Source organism: Hibiscus syriacus, unplaced genomic scaffold, assembly GCF_006381635.1.
Source record: "Hibiscus syriacus cultivar Baekdansim isolate YM2019G1 unplaced genomic scaffold, ASM638163v2 tig00109960_pilon, whole genome shotgun sequence".
NCBI classification, from domain to species: Eukaryota; Viridiplantae; Streptophyta; class Magnoliopsida; order Malvales; family Malvaceae; genus Hibiscus; species Hibiscus syriacus.
Genome location: NW_024062541.1, coordinates 94,543 through 114,732, shown reverse-complemented (window position 1 = coordinate 114,732; position 20,190 = coordinate 94,543). Strand labels below are relative to the sequence as shown.

General features: G+C 35.5%; 2 protein-coding genes across 2 annotated transcripts; both read right to left on the bottom strand.

The window, feature by feature from the left end:
• Positions 1 to 17,457: 17,457 nt before the first annotated feature.
• On the bottom strand, positions 17,458 to 17,907 carry LOC120211175. Its single transcript, XM_039209783.1, has one exon. The coding sequence runs from the start codon at positions 17,905 to 17,907 to the stop codon at positions 17,458 to 17,460; it is 450 nt and encodes a 149-aa protein (XP_039065714.1).
• LOC120211164 lies at positions 17,837 to 20,190 on the bottom strand. The gene is made up of 3 exons (XM_039209772.1): positions 19,878 to 20,190; positions 18,404 to 18,444; positions 17,837 to 18,320 (listed from the first exon to the last, which is right to left on the bottom strand). The coding sequence occupies exons 1-3, from the start codon at positions 19,885 to 19,887 to the stop codon at positions 18,018 to 18,020; spliced, it is 354 nt and encodes a 117-aa protein (XP_039065703.1). The 5' UTR covers positions 19,888 to 20,190; the 3' UTR covers positions 17,837 to 18,017.

Genomic DNA, 20,190 nt, shown 5'->3' with positions numbered 1-20,190 from the left:
CACATGCTACACGTTAAAGAGAGTGTATTTTTCGAAAACTGAAAATTGCAACCGCGTGGTTTTTGTAGCTTTCTAAATGGGAAATTGCCCAAAAATAGAGTGAACTTCCAATTCCATACAACTATTATTCATTTGCATACATTTAATTTATTATCTTATATTTTAGATTAATTCGAATTCTAATAGATAATTAAGTTTAATTTATGCACGAATCAACTTATCTTATTAAAGGATTTGATGATTTTTTAGAAGTTACAAGTTCGAGCACCAGCAACTACGGCAGGGTGATTGAGCATTCATTATCAAATAATTAAAAGTATTTAGAAGAAATACTACTTTGTAATTACCTTAACTTATTAAAAAAAGTTTAATTTATAATCAAATTAGGTTAAATTTCATCCCAAAGAACAAACTCTTATTAAGTTATTTTTATACGTACACAAAACCCAAACTCAAAACTTTTATCGAATAATACCAGTTTCATCAAATTTTTTATTCTTTATTTACTGTTACAATTTTTATTTGCTTGCAATTAAGCATAATAATTTGACTCGAATTTGAGTTTCGGCCTTATAGTGTATGAGGCATTTTCTTCTTCTTAAAGTTGAGATTTGGGTCAGATTAAGTTGTAATTTGTGGAGGATAAGGTTGAATTAAGTTCGATTTTGAGTAACAATTATTTGATCAGATCGATTCAAGAATAATAATATAATTGATACTTTTATATATTATGATACCTTTTTATATATTTAAATTAGATCATTTTTTTGGGATGAATTTATATTTTTTTCAAACTAACCCCGGAATATCAACAACACGTCGAACAAACCATATAAACCCCGTATACAAAAACTGTATGAACACTCGATAAAAACCAAGTTAAAATGGTTAGCCCCCACTCTATACAAAGGGAACTATCAACTGCCCCCTAAATTAACCTTCAAACCGTTAAATTGCAGTCGAATCGCCTTCTTAATTTGATCAAACAAGTTGTCCTCGAAGGAAGAGACCCCCTTGAAGTGTCTAATATTCCGTTTTCTCCAAACCAACGCAACATAAATGCTAGGCGAAGCAAAGCAGACAGTAAAGACCTCCCTTTTAACTTTTGATATGCCCAGAGCAACTCATCGCCCCCGTCAAGAACGAGTCTGGACTGATGACACAAACTCAGAACACCAGCCCAAACAGCCTTAGTGAAGCAACAAGTGAAAAATAAGTGATCCTTCGACTCTAAAGCATTCAAACAAATTTCACATGAACCATCAATAGGCAAGCCAAAAGAAATAAAATGAGCTTTGGTAGACAACTTATCTAGATTTGTCACCCAAGCTATAACAAAGTATTTGGAGACATGACTCGAACGCCAAACGAGCCTATCCCAATAAACTTTAGCTCTATGTACTCTCAGTTCATTCCATATTAGGCGTGTGGAAAAAATGGAGTCCCCAACAAACCATGGATCATACTTTCTTTAGTTTGAAGCTGTAAAAGACGTCTCCATGTTCAACTACAATTTTGGAAACACGTAATCTGTTAAAAGGAGTTCTGTTTCACAATATATGCATGCAATCAAGCCACCAAATAGACTCAACATTCAATAACATTTTCCTAATTAGGTCAATAAAACACGCATGATTCCAAACCTTTCGATCTGTGAGGTCAAGACCTCCATCAGATTCGAGATTGCAAATGAAAGCCCAGCATACTCTTGTCTCTGTCGCTGACTTATCTTCATACTTCCAAAAGAACATGTAACAAAGTTGATTAATCCTTTTAATCACGACATCAGGTAACAATAGCTGATTGCTCCAATAATTCTGCATGTTATAAATGACGTACTGAATTAGCTGAAGCCGGTCAGCATAAGAAAACACTCTAGCTTGTCATTCTTGAAGTCCGATGACAGACTTCTCAATAAGTGAGGCACAATCTCTTACTGTTAGCCTTTTAGTAATAAGGTCAACTAGGTCATTATTCTATTGAATAAAAATTAAAAATATTTATATTTAAATTAGATTGTGTGAAAATTATTATCCTAAAATTTGAATTAAAATTTAAACTCTTGAATGTGATCGAATCAAATGTGAGATGAAGAATATAATTCTCATATTGAGTTTAAATCAATTAAAAAGTTGATTCAACTCATCAATAATTAGTTGGTCTAGTAGGATGAGACACTAGATTCTTTAAACAATGTCAGTGTTTGAATTTTGATAATTGCGAATGGAGTAAATTGGGGTTAGAAGATTCCCTTACCTCTGTAGTCCCTGATATTTAAATTAATCGATCAATAGATTAAATATCGATGGTTATACTAAAAAAATAGATTAAACTAGACCCGTTGATATCCCTAAGTATTACTGTGGGTGATTATTATTATTATTTTATAATTTTACAGCATGAGTCTGGTCCTCCAAGCAATAGCAAATGGTTTTAGTTGTGCGGTTTTGATGGCACTGAGCTACTGGCCAGTGGCTGTGGCTGTGGCCGTTAAGTAGGACTTAAACAAGGGTGGGAGAATTTAATACTCAATATCCTTTTCGATATACCTAAGCCCATTCACCGACTTACTGTTTTCTCTTCCATCTAGTTTGTTATATTTACTGCTTTAAATGTTATTTAAGAGAATTTTTTAGTCTACTATATTAAAGAAACCTAACTCCTCGTTTCATTGAATAAATCGATAACCAATAATTAATTATGTATACAATAGAAATGGAAAAATGAAATTAAAGTGGCAAGAGCCGTGGCTCAGGTTAACTGCACGTGGGTTGCTGAACTTCCTTTGCTCAATTGATCACGACTTAAATCTATGCATGTCAACTAAGAGATGTTAGACCCTTTGCTACTCGACTATACGTGTGTGTATGTATGCAACCTTGAAATCACGTGGAAGAGACATAGTGGGAGACAGGTGTTTAGAGAAAATGGTAATTAGCTGGATGATTAGGCAAATCATGATCTTCTTGTACCAAGACACGATCATTGCATGCTGACAAAACATGATTAAAACCTGGATTTTCTTAATTGGGGCCGTGATTCTCGCTACGTATATGTATGTTTGTTGAATAAAATGAAAGAGCCAAGTGTACATCTACTACAGGAACAAGTATCATATCAAGACATATAGCTAATGTAGCTCAACTTTATTGGAATCGCCATGTTCCTGGTTTCACTTTAAACGTAAAACCCTTTTGCTTCAATCAATCACTGTTTGGTTTATTCATTTTTTATTTTTCAAATCTGTGTCCCGATAGTAAATGCGAGTGGTTTGAGATTTGTTGGTGTTATGTATGGCTCATAAAAAGTCTCGTTGTGGGGTTACGAATTATGTGGGTTGGGGGTGTGGGGGCGCAGCCCCCGCGGTACGGTACAGGGTTGATTTTGTAATTATGTACCAGGGTTTTCTATTATAAATAGAGATGTAACCTAGACCTAAAAGATCATTGAATAAAACTTCTAGCGCCGCCTAGGCACCGAGGACGTAAGCACATTGCCGAACCTCGTAAAATTCTCGTGTTCTTTCGTTTTCTTTACCCGTTTTCGTCAACAATTGGTATCAGATGTCAGGAGCAAAATTCGAAGTCGCGAAATTCGATGGTCAGGGTAACTTCGGATTATGGCAAACGAGGGTGAAGGATCTATTGGCGCAGCAAGGGATCTTGAAGGCTTTGCGACCTACAAAGCCGGCGTCGATGGATGAGGAAGATTGGGAAGAATTGCAGCAGCGAGCGGCAGGAACCATACGATTATGCTTGGCGGACGAGGTCATGTATCACGTCATGCATCTATCGTCTCCAGACGAAATTTGGAGGAAGTTGGAAAGTCAGTTTATGTCAAAATCCTTAACGACAAAACTGTATCTGACGCAGCGGCTGTATGGGCTGAAGATGCAGGACGATCACGATTTGGCGCAACACGTGAATGTCTTCAATCAAATCGTTTCTGATCTGGCTCGGCTTGATGTGAAAATTGAGGATGAAGACAGAGCGATGATTCTGTTGTGTTCGTTGCCTTCCTCTTACGAACACATGGTGACTACTCTTACATATGGGAAAGAGACTATCAACGTTGAGGAGATTACTGCAGCCTTGTTGGCTCACAACCAGCGGAAGCAGAATGCAGGGGAAAGCTCTCAAGCCGATAGCTTATATGTCAAGGGTAATCGAGATCGTGGACGGAAGCCAGAGAAGGCAGGGTCCGGGAAGCGGAATTCCAGATCCAAATCCAGGGATAAGAAGGCGATTCACTGTTACAAGTGCAAGGAGGCGGGACATATGAAGCGAGACTGTCCGAAGTTGAAAAAGCAGACCGATGAGAAGCGTGATGGCTCATCCAAGTCTGTGAACGTGGTCGAGGATGATACTTCTGATTGCAGTGAGGGTGATATGCTTTCTATTTCAACGACACAATTGACGGATGCTTGGATTCTTGATTCTGGATGTTCTTATCACATCACGCCAAATAGGGAATGGTTTTCGACATACAGGCCGGTTAATTCTGGTTCGGTTTATTTGGGTGATGATCGATGTTGCAATATTGTTGGTATTGGTGATGTCAGAATTAAGATGCACGATGGCTCCGTTCGGACGTTGAGTGGTGTTCGACATATCCCAGACTTGAAGAAGAATTTGATTTCCTTGGGCACTTTGCACAAGAATGGTTTTATCCCTAAGGCTGACGAGGATAGGGAAACCATTCGGATTGTTAAAGGAGCATTGACTGTGATGAAAGGCAAGATGACTGCAGGGAATATCTACAGATTGTTAGGGAGTACCGTTGCAGGTGGAGTTCACTCTGTTGAGTCCTGTGATGATACGACAAAATTGTGGCATATGCGCCTTGCTCATCTTAGTGAACGTGGTATGGCAGAATTACACAAGAGAAACTTGTTGCATGGTGTCAAAAGCTGTAAGCTCGATTTTTGCAAGTATTGTGTTCTTGGTAAACAGACTAAAGTCCGTTTCAAGACTGCGAAGCACACAACTCAAGGGATTCTTGATTATGTGCATTCTGATGTATGGGGGCCTTCCACGACATCGTCTTTGGGTGGATCTAGGTACTATGTTACTTTTATTGATGATTTTTCACGGAAAGTTTGGGTGTATTTTTGAAACAGAAATCTGAAGTTTTTGAGAAGTTCAAGTTGTGGAAAGCTGAGGTAGAAAACCAAACAGGACGAAAAATCAAGTGTTTGCGGTCTGATAATGGTACGGAGTACACAGATTCACAGTTCCTACAATTCTGTAAGGAGCATGGGATTCAGAGGCATTTTACAGTGCGCAAGACACCACAACAGAATGGTGTTGCGGAACGAATGAACAGGTCGTTGAATGAAAGAGCCAGATGTTTGCGGTTGAATGCGGGGCTTCCCAAACACTTCTGGGCTGAGGCTGTTAACATGGCGTGTTACCTTATCAACAGATCGCCAAGGGCATCGCTGGCTGGGAAAGTTGCAGAAGAGGTATGGACTGGTCATGATGTTAGTTTTGATAACTTGCGGATTTTTGGTTGTCCTGCTTATGTGCATGTACCTGCTGATGAGAGATCCAAACTTGATGCAAAATCGAAGGAGTGCATTTTTCTGGGTTACAAGAAAGGTGTCAAAGGATTCAAGTTCTGGGATCCAGTTGCGAAGAAAGTTGTGATTAGTAGAGATGTCGTTTTGATGAACAGTCTATGTTGCAGCAGAAGCAAGACACGACAGTGGTAGATTTCGAGCAGTTTCCAGTTGAGAAACCAGAAACTTCTCAACCGACTTCTGGTGGTTCCACTACGGATGATTTGCAGGATTATAGTCTCGCCAGAGACAGGGTGAGACGGACGAATATAAAGCCTCCGAACAGATTGGGTTTTGAAGACTTGGTATCTTTTGCACTTACTGTTAGCAGTGATGATCCAGTTACTTTTCATGATGCCGTTACTAGTCAAGAAAACGACAAGTGGATGGCAGCCATGGTTGAGGAGATGGAGTCTTTGAATCACAATCGCACATGGAGTTAGTTCCCCTTCCTGAGGGTAAGAAGCCGATTGGTTGCAAATGGGTGTATAAGAAGAAACCAGCAGTAACAGAAAAAGAGGGGGAGAAGTTCAAGGCTCGTTTGGTAGCGAAGGGTTTTTCACAGCAGAAAGGAGTTGATTATGATGAAATCTTTCCTCCTGTGGTCAGGCACACTTCAATCCGAGCAGTACTTGCATTGGTGGCTAGTTGGGATTTGCATTTAGAGCAGATGGATGTTAAAACTGCTTTTTTGCATGGTGATTTAGAGGAGCAGATCTACATGCGGCAACCTGAAGGTTTCACTCAACCTGGAAACGAGCATTTAGTTTGCAGATTGAAGAAATCTTTGTACGGGTTAAAACAGTCTCCGAGACAGTGGTATAAACGGTTTGACTCCTATATGATCAAGATTGGCTACAACCGATGTGAGTATGATTGTTGTGTCTATGTTAAGAGCCTTGATGATGGTTCTTTTATTTTTCTATTACGGTATGTTGATGATATGTTGATTGCTGCGAAGAACATGGATGATGTTATCGGTTTGAAAACTTTATTGAGTCAGGAATTTGATATGAAAGATTTAGGTGCTGCAAAGAAAATTCTTGGAATGGAAATTTGCAGGGACAGAGACTCAAGGAAACTGCGGCTATCTCAACGGGGTTATGTTGAGAAATGCTAGAAAGGTTTGCGATGAGCAGCGCGAAACCAGTTAACACTACATTGGCGAATCACTTTAAGCTCTCATCAGAACAGTACCCTAAGACAGATAAGGAAGCTGAAAATATGGCAAAGGTTCCGTATTCTAATGCTGTTGGCTGCTTGATGTATGCGATGGTATGTACTCGTCCTGATTTAGCTCATGCTGTTAGTCAAGTTTGTAAGTACATGTCTAAACTGGTAAGCAACATTGGGATGCAGTCAAGTGGATCTTTCGGTACTTAAGGGTACTGTGGGACATGGAATTGTTTTGGGAGTCAGTGGGATAATCCTTTGGTTGTAGGATATGTGGATTCAGATTATGCAGGTGACTTGGATAATAGAAGATCTACGACAGGGTATGTGTTTACTCTTGGTGGAGGGCCTATTTGCTGGAAGTCTACTGTTCAATCTGTCGTGGCACTATCTACAACTGAAGCTGAATACATGGCAGCGGCTGAAGCTGCAAAAGAAGCTTTATGGCTTACTGGTTTAGTGAAGGAGTTGGGTGTTCAACAAGGTGGAGTTCATTGCTTTGTGATAATCAAAGTGCTATTCACTTGGCTAAGAATCAGGTGTATCGTGCTAGAACTAAACATATTGATGTAAGGTTCCACAAGATCAGAGAGTTGGTTGCATCTGGAGAGGTTTTGTTTCAGAAGGTACATACTGATGATAATGCCGCTGATATGTTCACCAAGCCAGTTACGACAGACAAGTTCAAGCATTGCTTGGACTTGTTGAATGTTTCGAGTTGTTAAAGAAGCAAGGTAACCCAACCCACATTGAAGTTTCCAAGGGGCAGGATATTCGCCAAGGTGGAGATTTGTTATGTATGGCTCATAAAAAGTCTCGTTGTGGGGTTACGAATTATGTGGGTTGGGGGTGTGGGGGCGCAGCCCCCGCGGTACGGTACAGGGTTGATTTTGTAATTATGTACCAGGGTTTTCTATTATAAATAGAGATGTAACCTAGACCTAAAAGATCATTGAATAAAACTTCTAGCGCCGCCTAGGCACCGAGGACGTAAGCACATTGCCGAACCTCGTAAAATTCTCGTGTTCTTTCATTTTCTTTACCCGTTTTCGTCAACAGTTGGAATTAATATTAGGGTGTGTTTGGGTGGGGGAATGTGGCACATTCCCCGTTTGGTTGGTCGGGAATGTCATTCCTGATAATCTTACATTACCAATAGTGAATTTTTTGGGGTATATTACCGGGAATGTCATTACCTCCATTTCCTTAGGTATTGTTGGATTACCAGCGTTTTGGACTAAAATGCCTTAAAAAATTCTTTCAAAAATATTCTTATTCTGTCATTGAATAATAAAAATTCTACGAAGGTTAAATTACAAATTTATCCTTAAACTATTTTAGATTTACAAAAAAAAATTAAAATTTTATATGAAGTTCAGGGGTTAAAATAAAATTTTACCCTTTCATTAAACCTTTTTATATTTTCAATTTTGTAAAAAAATTATATAAATTTTATGAATTTAAATTTTTTTAAATAAAATATATAAATATTTTCCAACTTATTAAAAAAAACAAATATATAATAAGGATAATTTGATCAAATATACATTCCAATAATATTTTATTCTTTTAACCAAACACGATAATCTTACATTCCTGCTAAACCAACCAAACACAAAATACAACATTCTCAGTAATCCCATTCCTTGATAATCTTTTATTCCCACTGGTAATCTTACATTCCGTGAACTAAACACACCCTTAGGATTTTTGCGAGTTTCTCGAAGGGATCCCAAGTCAAATTATTTAATAATTCGAGTGATGGGTTCTTGCAAAAACATACATTGAAAAGAGTTACCGGCAATCGTTTATTACATACATAAGAATTTTTATTTAATAATTAAACAATAACTAACTATAGCTAATTAAATTTTAGTAAACCCAAAGAAACCGTGAATCCGACTCGGTACATGAGCAACCACAAGGATATAGACAGTGACAGATCTAGAAATATTTTTTAGGTTAAACACACATATGTTAATAAAATAAAGTTTTTAAATGGAATGTGTACAAATAAAATTTCAAATAGACACCGTTAATAAAAATAAGTAACTAACCGAAGAAAACTTAAATTTCAGAGTGAATACAAGATTTTTCAAAATGAACACTTTCAACAAAATAAATAGATAATAAAAAAAGGGTAAAGTATAGTAATGGTCACTGAACATTTCTGAAGCTTACATTTAGGTCCCCCAACTTTTAAAACTTGCAATACAGTCCCCCAACATTTATTCCGTTTGCAATATGGTCCCCCAACTTAAACCACCGTTAGAAAATTAGGGTAAATTATATAAATGGTCATTGAACTTTTCAGGCCCTAAATTCTAAAATAATTCAATTATATTCTAAACCTTAAATTGAAGATTTTAGAATTTGGGGTTTAGAATGAAATTGAGGACTGTTTTGCAAGTTTTAAAAGTTGGGGGACCTAAATTCAAGTGTCTAAAAAGTTCAATGACCATTTATATAATTTATCCTAATTTTCTAACGGTAGTTTAAGTTGGGGGACCATATTACAAACGGAATAAATGTTGGGGGACTGTATTGCAAGTTTTAAAAGTTGGGGGACCTAAATGCAAGCTTCAGAAATGTTCAGTGACCATTACTATACTTTACCCTAAAAAAAATCAAATTTTAAAGTGAGCTAATACCCACCTCACCGAGGCGCGGCTCCCCTACTAAATATAGGGATTTGGGTTGTTGAATTCTTCACAATCTGCATTTGCTTTGTTGAAAGCGATATAGGGATTGCCAACATAGTGGTTGCACATGCAATCCTTCCTTGGCGATTCAAAACCCTTTTGTCCTCCATTCATTTCTTTTCCCTTTGAAACGTCCATTCCTATATTTAACCTTTTATTTTGAATAAACTACACATAGTTTTGTGTGTATAGGATGCTATGAAAACTTTGTAAAAACATTACTTAAATTCATATTATCTTTCATAAAAAATAACTTGATAATATGATAGTTAATAAAATAATATAATAATAAGACAACTAAAAAAGCAAGTGTTTAAATTGTTTTTTTTGCTTTGTTTTAGGCCTTCAGTTTTTTTTAATCTGGAATAAGTACAAGATATTATTTAATTTAGTACTCAAACCCGAGATCTTAAGAAACAACAATAATTTCATTACCACCAAGATCGTTTGGTTCGTGCAAAATTTTCTTAAATCAAAGTAGTTGTATAATGTTTGATTTCTTAATTATCTTAAGGTTTTTCATGTCTGCCATTAAAAAATTAATTATCGAATTAAAACATAACATGTAATAAAATTTTAAATTTATAATATTTTAAAAAAAATAATTTTCTAAATCCTAAATTCCTAACACCAAATCTCAAAATTCTTAATCTCCAAAGATTCATCATCCTCAAACCACAGCCACTTACCCCTATATCATCAGACCCCAACAAGTCAATCACCCTAAATTCCTAAATTTAATCTCCAAAATACCTAAATCAAATCCCTAAATTCATAATCTCCCCAATATATTTGTCACAACCGGACCACCACAGTAACAACTCCTTTATTAATTAAAGGATTGTGAAGAATTAGTGTTATATTGAATTAAATTCAATCTTTATTAATTGTATGCTTTTTCCTTTAATTTGTGATCTTGGTTGTTATTTGGATTTAAAAGCACCTAATATCTAGAGGTGCACAAAAAATTCGAATATCCGATTTTGGGTAAAAAAATATCCGAAACCGGATTTTGGAAAAACCGGTTTTTTTAAACCGGATCGGATATTTAAAAACCGGATAGTATAACCGGTTTGAGAAAAAAATTGAACGATCGGTTTTTTTACCGGATTAAAAACCGGTTTTTTCAAACCGGATAAAAAACCGGTTTTTTTAAAAAACCGGTTTTTTATCCGAAAAAATCCAGTTTTTTTAAAAAACCGGTTTTTTGCAAACCGAAACCGGTTACACCATCCGACCCTCCAAACCGGTTAGGATCCGAACCGGTTTTTTAAAATCCGGTTTTTGGGTTGGGAGAAAAAACCGGATCGGTTTTTATCCGATCCGGATCGGATTGAAATCCGGCTTCTGTGCATCTCTACTAATATCAACAGGGTAAACTATATATTTAGTACATAAACTATCAGTTTTGGTCCATTTTAGTATCTAAACTTCATTTTTTTCAAAAACATACCTAATATTTAGTTTTTCTTTCATTTAGTACCCAAATGTTAAAAACTTAACGCGTTTAGTATCTAAATTATCAATTTTAGTATGTTTTAGTACCTAAACTTTATTTTTTTAAAAACTTAAAGTTAAATTTTGAAATGGATACGAAAATGAAACAAAACTAAACTTCAAGTAGAATTTTGAAAAAATAAAAAATTATGTGCTAAAATAGATCAAAATTGATAGTTTATGTATTAAACGCGTAATTTACCCATCTTAATATAAATCTAGGCTTTTTATTATTATTATTAAAATCACTTTTTATTAATTTATTACAAAAATGACTCCCTTCCAGAATTATTTTAAAATATAACCTCCAAATGGCCCACCGAAATCCGCCGACCTAGGAGAATATGGACACGAAACTCGCTTTCTACAAAAACACAAATTATTTTTTCTGCAGAATGCGAGGTCTAAGATCACTTTATGCGGAAATCGAAATATTCTTACGAGACTATTTATGGGTTAATGTTGGTTAGAGGTCAATTTTTCTAAGAAAATAATAAAAAGGGCTATTAATTTTAAAAACTCATAAATCTAACCAACATTCAAAAGTTCTATATTCCCATCATGTTTTATGGAGACTTGAACCTCACATCAAATCAAAGCTTTCTTGTTTGGAGAATTAAAATAAATGTAAAACCAAATGAACGACTCCTTTTTTCCCTCACCTTTATCATTTACATGTCTTTTCAAAAGCCACGTGACATGTTGTTATATTTTCATAATCAAATCTTATTACGACCCCAAACCCATTCCAAAATATACCCGATTGCAATTTGCCTTTGCTTTTCAACTTAGATAATATATTTCTTCTTATTTTGTACACAATAATTAAACTCAACAACAACAACAACAAAACCCAATTCCCATATGTATGGGGTAAGGGGAGGTATGGTAGTAGGCTGCCCCCAACGCCAGGTTGAGAATAGCTTCCGTGAAAGACCTCCGACAGTCAGAAAAATTAAAAATATAGATAAAATGCAATACATGTATAAATAATTACATAAATACATAGCTAAACAGTATTCATATGCGGTCATTAATACCATATGTGCTTCTGTAATGGGGAGTAATCCCTGCAAAATAATCCCTGCGAAAGAATCTCTGCATATAGACAGAAACATAAGACCCGGCTAAATTTATACAAAGGAAACATGACGAGAATGATACACAGAAGACAACGATATCAAGCCCAGTTCTAATCTTTCATAAATACCAATAACAGAAAAGTATAAAAAGTAAAAGTCATGGAAATTACTACAAATGCCTTTAAAAGAAGACAAAGATGATACATCCTATAGATGTGACTCACACTACTCGACTACCCTAGTCTTAAGCCTCCATAATTTCCTATCATAGGTCATGTCTTCGGTAAGGCCTAAATCCATCAAATCAGATCTCAAGCAGTCATCCCACTTCCGCCTTGGTCGTCCTTTCCTTCTGGCACCATCGACTGTAATCGACTCTACCCTCCTGACCGCATCCGACGGTAGACGCCTAAGGACGTGCCCAAACCACCGTAGTCTTCCCTCCCTCAATTTTTCGGTAACAGACACCACCCCTAAGGACATCCTAATAGCAGAGTTTGTCGTCATATCCCACAGAGTCCTACCACATGTCCATCGAAGCATTCTCATTTCTGCGGCCTCTATCCTCCTTACGTGATCCTTCTTGGGTGCCCAACATTCTGATCCATACAACAGCGCTGGTCTTATTGCCATTCTATAAAATTTTCCCTTAAGTTTTAGAGGCACCTTCTTGTCACACAAAACTCCACTAGCAGCCCTCCACTTTAGCCATCCCACTTTAGCCATCACACAATAATTAAACTGAGTTCAATTATATTCATAGTTAAATTGATTTAATTTCTTAAATAAATTAAAACAGGTTGTATTAGTATTGCTTCTCTAATTCATAAATTCTTTAAGTTCAAAATTTTACTTAAGAGAGGGATAATTAGGGATGTGTACGAGACTAAAATTCGACGAATTCTGACTCCATCGATTTTATTGGTAAGGCTTTTTTTTTTAAAGAATTGGGTTCGGTCGAATCGGATTAAGTTTGGATTTAGAGTGAGAACTATTTAATCTGACCTGACTCAAAAAATAATATAATTACTATAATATCCCTATTTATATTATTTTTTTTTCCAATTAGATCCCTATTTTTATTGAACAAAAGTATTACTTTTATAAATATATTTATTTTGAATCGGGTCGTGTTCGAGTTTTGTCTCAAAAAGATTGGCCGGATTTAGGTCGGGTGAAGTCATCATAAAACCGAGTAAAGCCAAATTTCATATGGAGGGTGTATATTTTAGGTTGGGTCGTATTGACGAAAATCTAACCTATGTCTATCCCTATGGATAATTTTATGTTACTCGATCTATAAGTATCAGAATAAAAAATTAATTCAGAGTATATTTTAGTTTAAAGTTATAAAATTTGATTTGTAAATATTACAAATAAATCAAAATTTAAAATTATATAAAGGTTTAATGTCCAAATAAGTGCTTAAACTATAACTTTTGTGCCAAATAAGTGCCTACATTTTTTTGGCTCATTCAGGTGTCTAACGTTACAAAACATTAACACTTTAGGTGCCCGGCCGTCAACGACGTTAATTTTTCCGTTAAGTGACATGTGTCACAACCTGGTAATTTTAAATTTTTATATAAAATTAAAAATAAAATTATATATTTTTAAAAAAGAAGCTCCACCCCCTAAATCCACACTGACCGCCACCCTTTACCGTCGAAGAAGCTCCACCCGACCTCCCCTCCCCTCACCTCGGCGACCAAAACCCTTATGAAATCGTGGTCGGTTGACAACAAATCGACGTTTTAAATCTCGCGAACCCTAGGATGAAAATCGTAATCCCATGCGATTCCGATGGTGAATCGACAACAACTACGATGATATATAACTAGGACGATGACAAGGATTATGCCGGCGGTGGTGGTCGTGGCCGGAGAGGGCGGCGACGACAGATTAAAGTTAAGATTTGAGATTTTGGGATTGTTTTATAACATAAGAAAAATTATAAATATAATAAGAAAAAATTACCGGATTGTTTAACGTATTACTTAACGAGAAAAACTAACGTCATGGATGGGCCGAACACCTAAAATACTAACGTTTGTAACGTTAGGTACCCGGTTGAGCTAAAAAAATATGTAAGCATTTATTTGACACAAAATATATAATTTAATCACTTATTTGGACATTAAACCTTATATAAAATATATAACAGAATATAGTTTCATAATACCTTATTCCATCTATAATCTAAGACTGTTTGATTCTTAGAGCTGTCACTTTCAATGGATAATATTAATGAATTTTGACACAGACAAAAGTTTTAGAATTGTTTAATGGAGGAAAAAGGTAAAAGTGACCCGCCATGCAAAAAGCTGTGAAGAACCAGACAATAACACTGAAAAAATGAATAATGCCGACAGTTTTAACCGCAATCTCTTAACTCTTTTAACTGCGCGCCTTTAGTGGTAGATAACCGAACTACCTTATGACCCTTTTTATGACTGAAGTTATTTCCAACAACCCTCGGATTCGGTGAAAAACAATTTCAGTTCTAGGACGGACATAACTGTTAAAATATATAATTATTTGAAAAAAATTTAAACTTTAAGTAGACATGTACTCACCTTATATCTTTAATGGATTTGCCACCGTTTCTACTATGTAATAATTAGGTTAAGAGGGTTCCAAAGATACGTTTTCTAGTCATCCTTCACAATCCACCATTTGATTTTAAAATTCGCATCCATGCTGTAAAAGCTACGTGCAGGCAATATTCATGCTGTAAAAACTAGGGTTTTACTTTAAATTTTAATTACTCAAGGAAGAAAGGTATATAAAAGTAGATCAAAGCCACAAATCCCACTATCACCATGATTATTGTAACTTTAAACGTTAATGTGTTATATATAATATGTAAATAAAGTAGGTGTGATATTGTAACGTCCAACATGGAAAAGACACGTCACTATTAGAGAAAATGGAGCATTTTACGTCAGTTCGTTTGGAGAAATATACAATCTCAGCTTAGCTGGGAGATTGGTAAGTTTTAATGAACAAGTTATATATACCTTTCAAATCAAATCAAATCAAATCAAATCAAATCAAATCAAATCAAATCAAATCAAATCAAATCATACTAGATTAATTATGAAAAATGTTGATGATGACGGGTTGAAAAAAACCCTAATTATTTTGCTATCCTTCAAAGAATTGTGGATTTGATGGGATTATTTTTCATACATTTTAAAAATGCCACATTGCACTAGTGACACATGACATCATTTGATTTGAGGGTTAAATTTATTTTAATTTATTAAAATTAGGAGCAAATTGATAGAATATATAAGTAACAATGACCAAATGTGTAATTATACCAAATATTTTAGCTGATATGTCAGATTCTCTGTTAAATATTAACGACAAGTGACTTAATTGAATGCATTTAAATAGTTGAGTGACCTGATTGATAAAATTTCAAAAATAGTGATCAGAATGAAAAGGGGTAATAATTAGGTAGCCACTGATATAATTTACCCTTTATTTTAAATAGTTTACCTCTAAATTTTTAACTAATTTATAATTATAAGTTGAGTCCCTTAGAATTTTAAATTTTTATAAATTAAATTAATTGTGCTTGTCGTTAGTAGTGTTCATTGATGCTCATCGAGTATGGTAGACTCATCCTTCCTTTATATAATATAAATAGCCAACTTAAGTTGCACTAACTAAGTGATCTCAGTGACTAAGAGATTATTGTTATCACTTGAGGTCCTAGATTCAATTATATCGTAGGCAGAAATATGGGCGTTCATTGTTATATAAATAAAAATCTTAGAATATATACTTCTTTATATTTACGTTAAATTTATATTAAAAAATAAAAATAGCCAAAATGGGATAAAACAAATTTTCTTTTAGGGAAAAAGGTGCAATCTTCCCATAAAGTGGTAAAAATAGATATTGTCTGCCATAAATGGCCATTAATTTCGAGTTGTAGCCTTGGATTGCGACTTAAAACATTAATCAGCCAGCTAATTACTTGTCTAATTACCATATTATATGTTCATAATTAAACATTGAATGCTGACATTTATAGTATTCGAATCTGATATCTCAAAAAATAACAATAATTATTTTACTATTGAGATCAATTGATTAATACTAATTCAAATTAATCTATTAATATAAAAGGGGCGACGTTACAAATCACGTGCAATGTGGTATATATAGTAAGTGCGAGAAAGAGTGGAGCTGATTAATCAAAGGCCCATTTCTCGATGAGTTGGGTTGAACGTTTGGTGTCTATCACACTGTTAATTCACCTCACCCACCCTCTTATCCTATGGCTAACCAAAATGGTCCACTGCTATTAGCTATCTAACCAGACACATAGCCGAGTTAATAGAGATCAAGGGCTAAGCTCTATTTAGCAAAAGAGGGTAAAAATGCATTATTATTTATATATGATGTACCAACTTGTAATTTGATAAAGTTTTTGTGATGTTAAAGGTTTGGGATTTTTTTTTCTACATGAAAGTGATATAATAAAGTTTGACAATGTTAGAAGAAATATGATTATAGAGGGAAAAAAATAATTGATGTTATGTCTATTTGATTAGGTTGTTGGAATTGGACTGAACTCCACTTGTTGAGTCAGAAATAGATAATCTAACCAGAGATTACCATTTTATTTTGTAATTGTTTTTTTTATTTAACTTGCCATTTATTTCTAATGAATGGACGTGTTATAGTGGCAGACATAGTCATGTGATGTTGTAAAGCACTTAAAATGTTGTTTAATTACAAATAAAAAACCCATTTCAAAATAGTTCAGTTTTAACAACCCTAATCTATACCCTGAAGCACCCTTGAGCTACAAACGCAGGCTGAGACTTCTTTCCCATAAAAGAGGCAATAATCTGTTACCATAAACACAAGTTGTTAGCTAGGCAATGATCTTTGGTGCTTGAATCCAATACCTCAAGGAATACAAACAATTCTTTCATCACCGAAGTCGTTTGTTTGTGAAGGATGGTATATAAGTTGGCTCATAAATTGGGTATGTTTAGTCACCAACAATTGACAAGAACCCACCCTTGCAAGTTTTGCAAGGAATACTATAAGTGTTGTATCCTAAACCATCACTTCATGTACTATTATGATACTTAGATAAAAATTTCATGCACCACTTTAGGTAATTTAAAAATATAAACACCACATTAGACATTTTGAAAATATAAATACCACAAAAGACAAAACTGCAAGTACCAAATATGACCTATTTGATTTATACAAGAGAGTAGAGCTTTTGGTATTGCAAGTTTAATGTGGTTTCCACCATTGAGCAAACAAAAGAAATTTGGTTTCCACATTCAGCATTTCTATCATCATAAATAAATAGTACAACACAACCGAAATTGATAGGTTTCAACCTTAGTTTTCCACAAAATCATATCTATACAACATCTCCTAGTTTCCACTCGATCAAATGTCATTCAGCAACTTCATAAATATGACAAGTTTCAACTACACCTTGATCGATTGACTGCCCACTAAAAAGTTGCAAAGACGCCAAACCACTTTTCCTCAGTTTACAGGGAAATTCTTTACTCAAATTAACCTTCACGAAGAGATTTTTCTTCATGCAACTCTGGTTAAGCAATAGCATGGTACTTCGTGGGGGAGGCTGCAAAGCCCCTTGAACACAATCTCCCACCTGTGCACAGCTCCAAGACCTTGATGGCCCATCCTCAGAAAATGGTCTAAGCCTTGAGATCCTATTCCTAAACCTAGAGAAGACTCGGTTCTCTGGAGAATTTTTCTCTTCAAGTTTGGCACATGCAGGACAAGGAGGGTCACTTATACGAGTCTTTTGTGTTGTATGCTCCAAACATTCTGCATGGAGAGTGTGCCCGCATGAAAGGACCCTGGCAACAGGCATGTCACTACTTCTTACAATCCTACGAGCACTCCAAGGCGATCTCTGTGAGAGATACCTCTCGCACAAATCACATTTAAAACCACTAGATGGGATACATGATCAATTAAACATCAAAGGTACAAATGGCTCGAAAATATCTGCAATATCATTGCTGCTGCTAACACTGCTCCAGCTTTGGGTATCTCTTTGTGGTGTGACTGTTTCATCTGAAAGCCCTGCAACTGTAGAGTCCAAGGCTTCTGTGGTAGAGTCTCCATGGGAAAGGACAAGGGGTGAATAGGTTTGGACAAAAAGCAATACCGACTTGAAACGTTACGATGAGATGACAACCATTGCTTGAACATGGGCTCAGACTCACTACTGTCCGAATAAGATGAAGTGGAGACTCCAGTATCTGCATTTGTTGAAGTCCCCTGCAAAATTCCATCAACTTAAGGGATATAAATTCTAGGGAAACATTCTCAACTTATCGAGTTTGAAGATGAGAATAAGGTACCTCACCAATAGAAGTGAAGGGTAATTGCCCACCAACATGATCTAGCAAGCAAAAGACAACAATAAGCTGTTTCCGTCGAACCTTAAGGAAATAATTCAAACGTTTTCTCAAGTATGTCTCTAAAATTCAAGTTTTAAAATATAAGTGCTGACCCCAGTGTCCCACCCTAGATACAGTAGCTGACAGAAATGCCTTGAGAAATGTCCATGCAGAGCACCAAAATATTATTGTGAATTCCATTGCTCTATAGGTTCAGTTTAGCTTAGAAATTGGCCAAATAGGTCTAGGACTAAAATCAGCAAAGGATATTCTAGTTCTATAATTCTAACTTCATAACAGACAAGATAAACCTACAGTAAATTAGAATTATCAATGGGTACAAAACTGACTAGGCTGTTGGAAATCACAGTTATTTAACTGAAAAGCAATGAGAAGGCAATAGACATCGTTACAGTCTATAACTATAAAAGAAATGAAAGCCTGTTCTCTTTCACATGATGATTTTCTTAATCTGATGCATCCAAGGAAAAATATCGGACAATTATAAACTTATGTCTACAAGGCTTCAGATGTATAAAAATCAATAAAGGAACAAAGAAAATATATTAAGGCAATCGAAGAAAGTTTTGACTGCAAAATGTAGAATGAAAACCAAGGCATAACAAAGGCTAATCTTCCAATGATTCAATATTAGGTTCAATAGTTTGTTATATTATGAGGTCAAGGAAGATGTCCATGAGTTTATCACTACAACTTTCGTTCAACAATTCTACACAAAGTTCACGGCTAATATTCATGATTGGACAATGAAAGATAATGCAAATCAAATGCATGGCAATAAATCAGAAGGCATGCAATGGCTATTTCAGGTGCTTAGGCAGGAAATTCGGTTGCATTTTCTTTAACACTTATTTCAGTGCAACCTATATTTGAATGACAGTGTTTTGATAGAAAAAAGGGGGGGGGGGCACCGGACAAGGATTGGAAGTACTACATAGGAATATCAAATACAATAAGGAGAAGGAGATAACAATGAATAATGCAACTAACCAAAGAAACCTACTAACTGAATTACTAAAGCTAGCTAGAAACCAGACATTTCAACTCTCCATCTAAAGGGAATAAGAGGAGCACAGCTTGTCCTTGTCATAGGAAAACATCATATCATTTGAATGTTTGTACACAAACATACATCCTTTTTACAAATCTATTCATTTATAAGCCTCTACTTCATTGTTTTACTTGAGAATCATAAATGACAAGTCTATTTATTTATAAGCCTCTACTTCATTGTTTCACTTGAGAATTATAAGTTACAAAACGGGGAAAAAGTACTTAAAATAATTACCCAATTTCACATCCACTGTCAGACAACATGTCCAGCAAAGGAAAATGAAAGGGTGGAAGTGAGAATAAAAGCTTAGACATTATTGATACAATTTAACAACGAAAGGGACACTCTTAACTAGCTCACCTCTTCTCATTGCAGTTTCATAATCATCGAGAGTGATTTCTTGTATTACTGGAGGTGTCCACTGTGGACCCTGAGAAATGTCAGATGGACTACTTAAAAAGGTCCCCGCACCATCAGATGCAGAATATTGATGATTGTAAAGAAGGTTTCTCCTCACCCACCCCCTGCTTTCTTTGCTGTTTGGAGATGTAGAAGATTCATACAATTGACTCCCATCATTCGAACCATATGGCAGTCCATCGGGTTGAAAATGAAAATCCCATCTCGAAGATAAAGCTTTTGAGGGCCTATGGACCACTCTCTACTGGCTGTA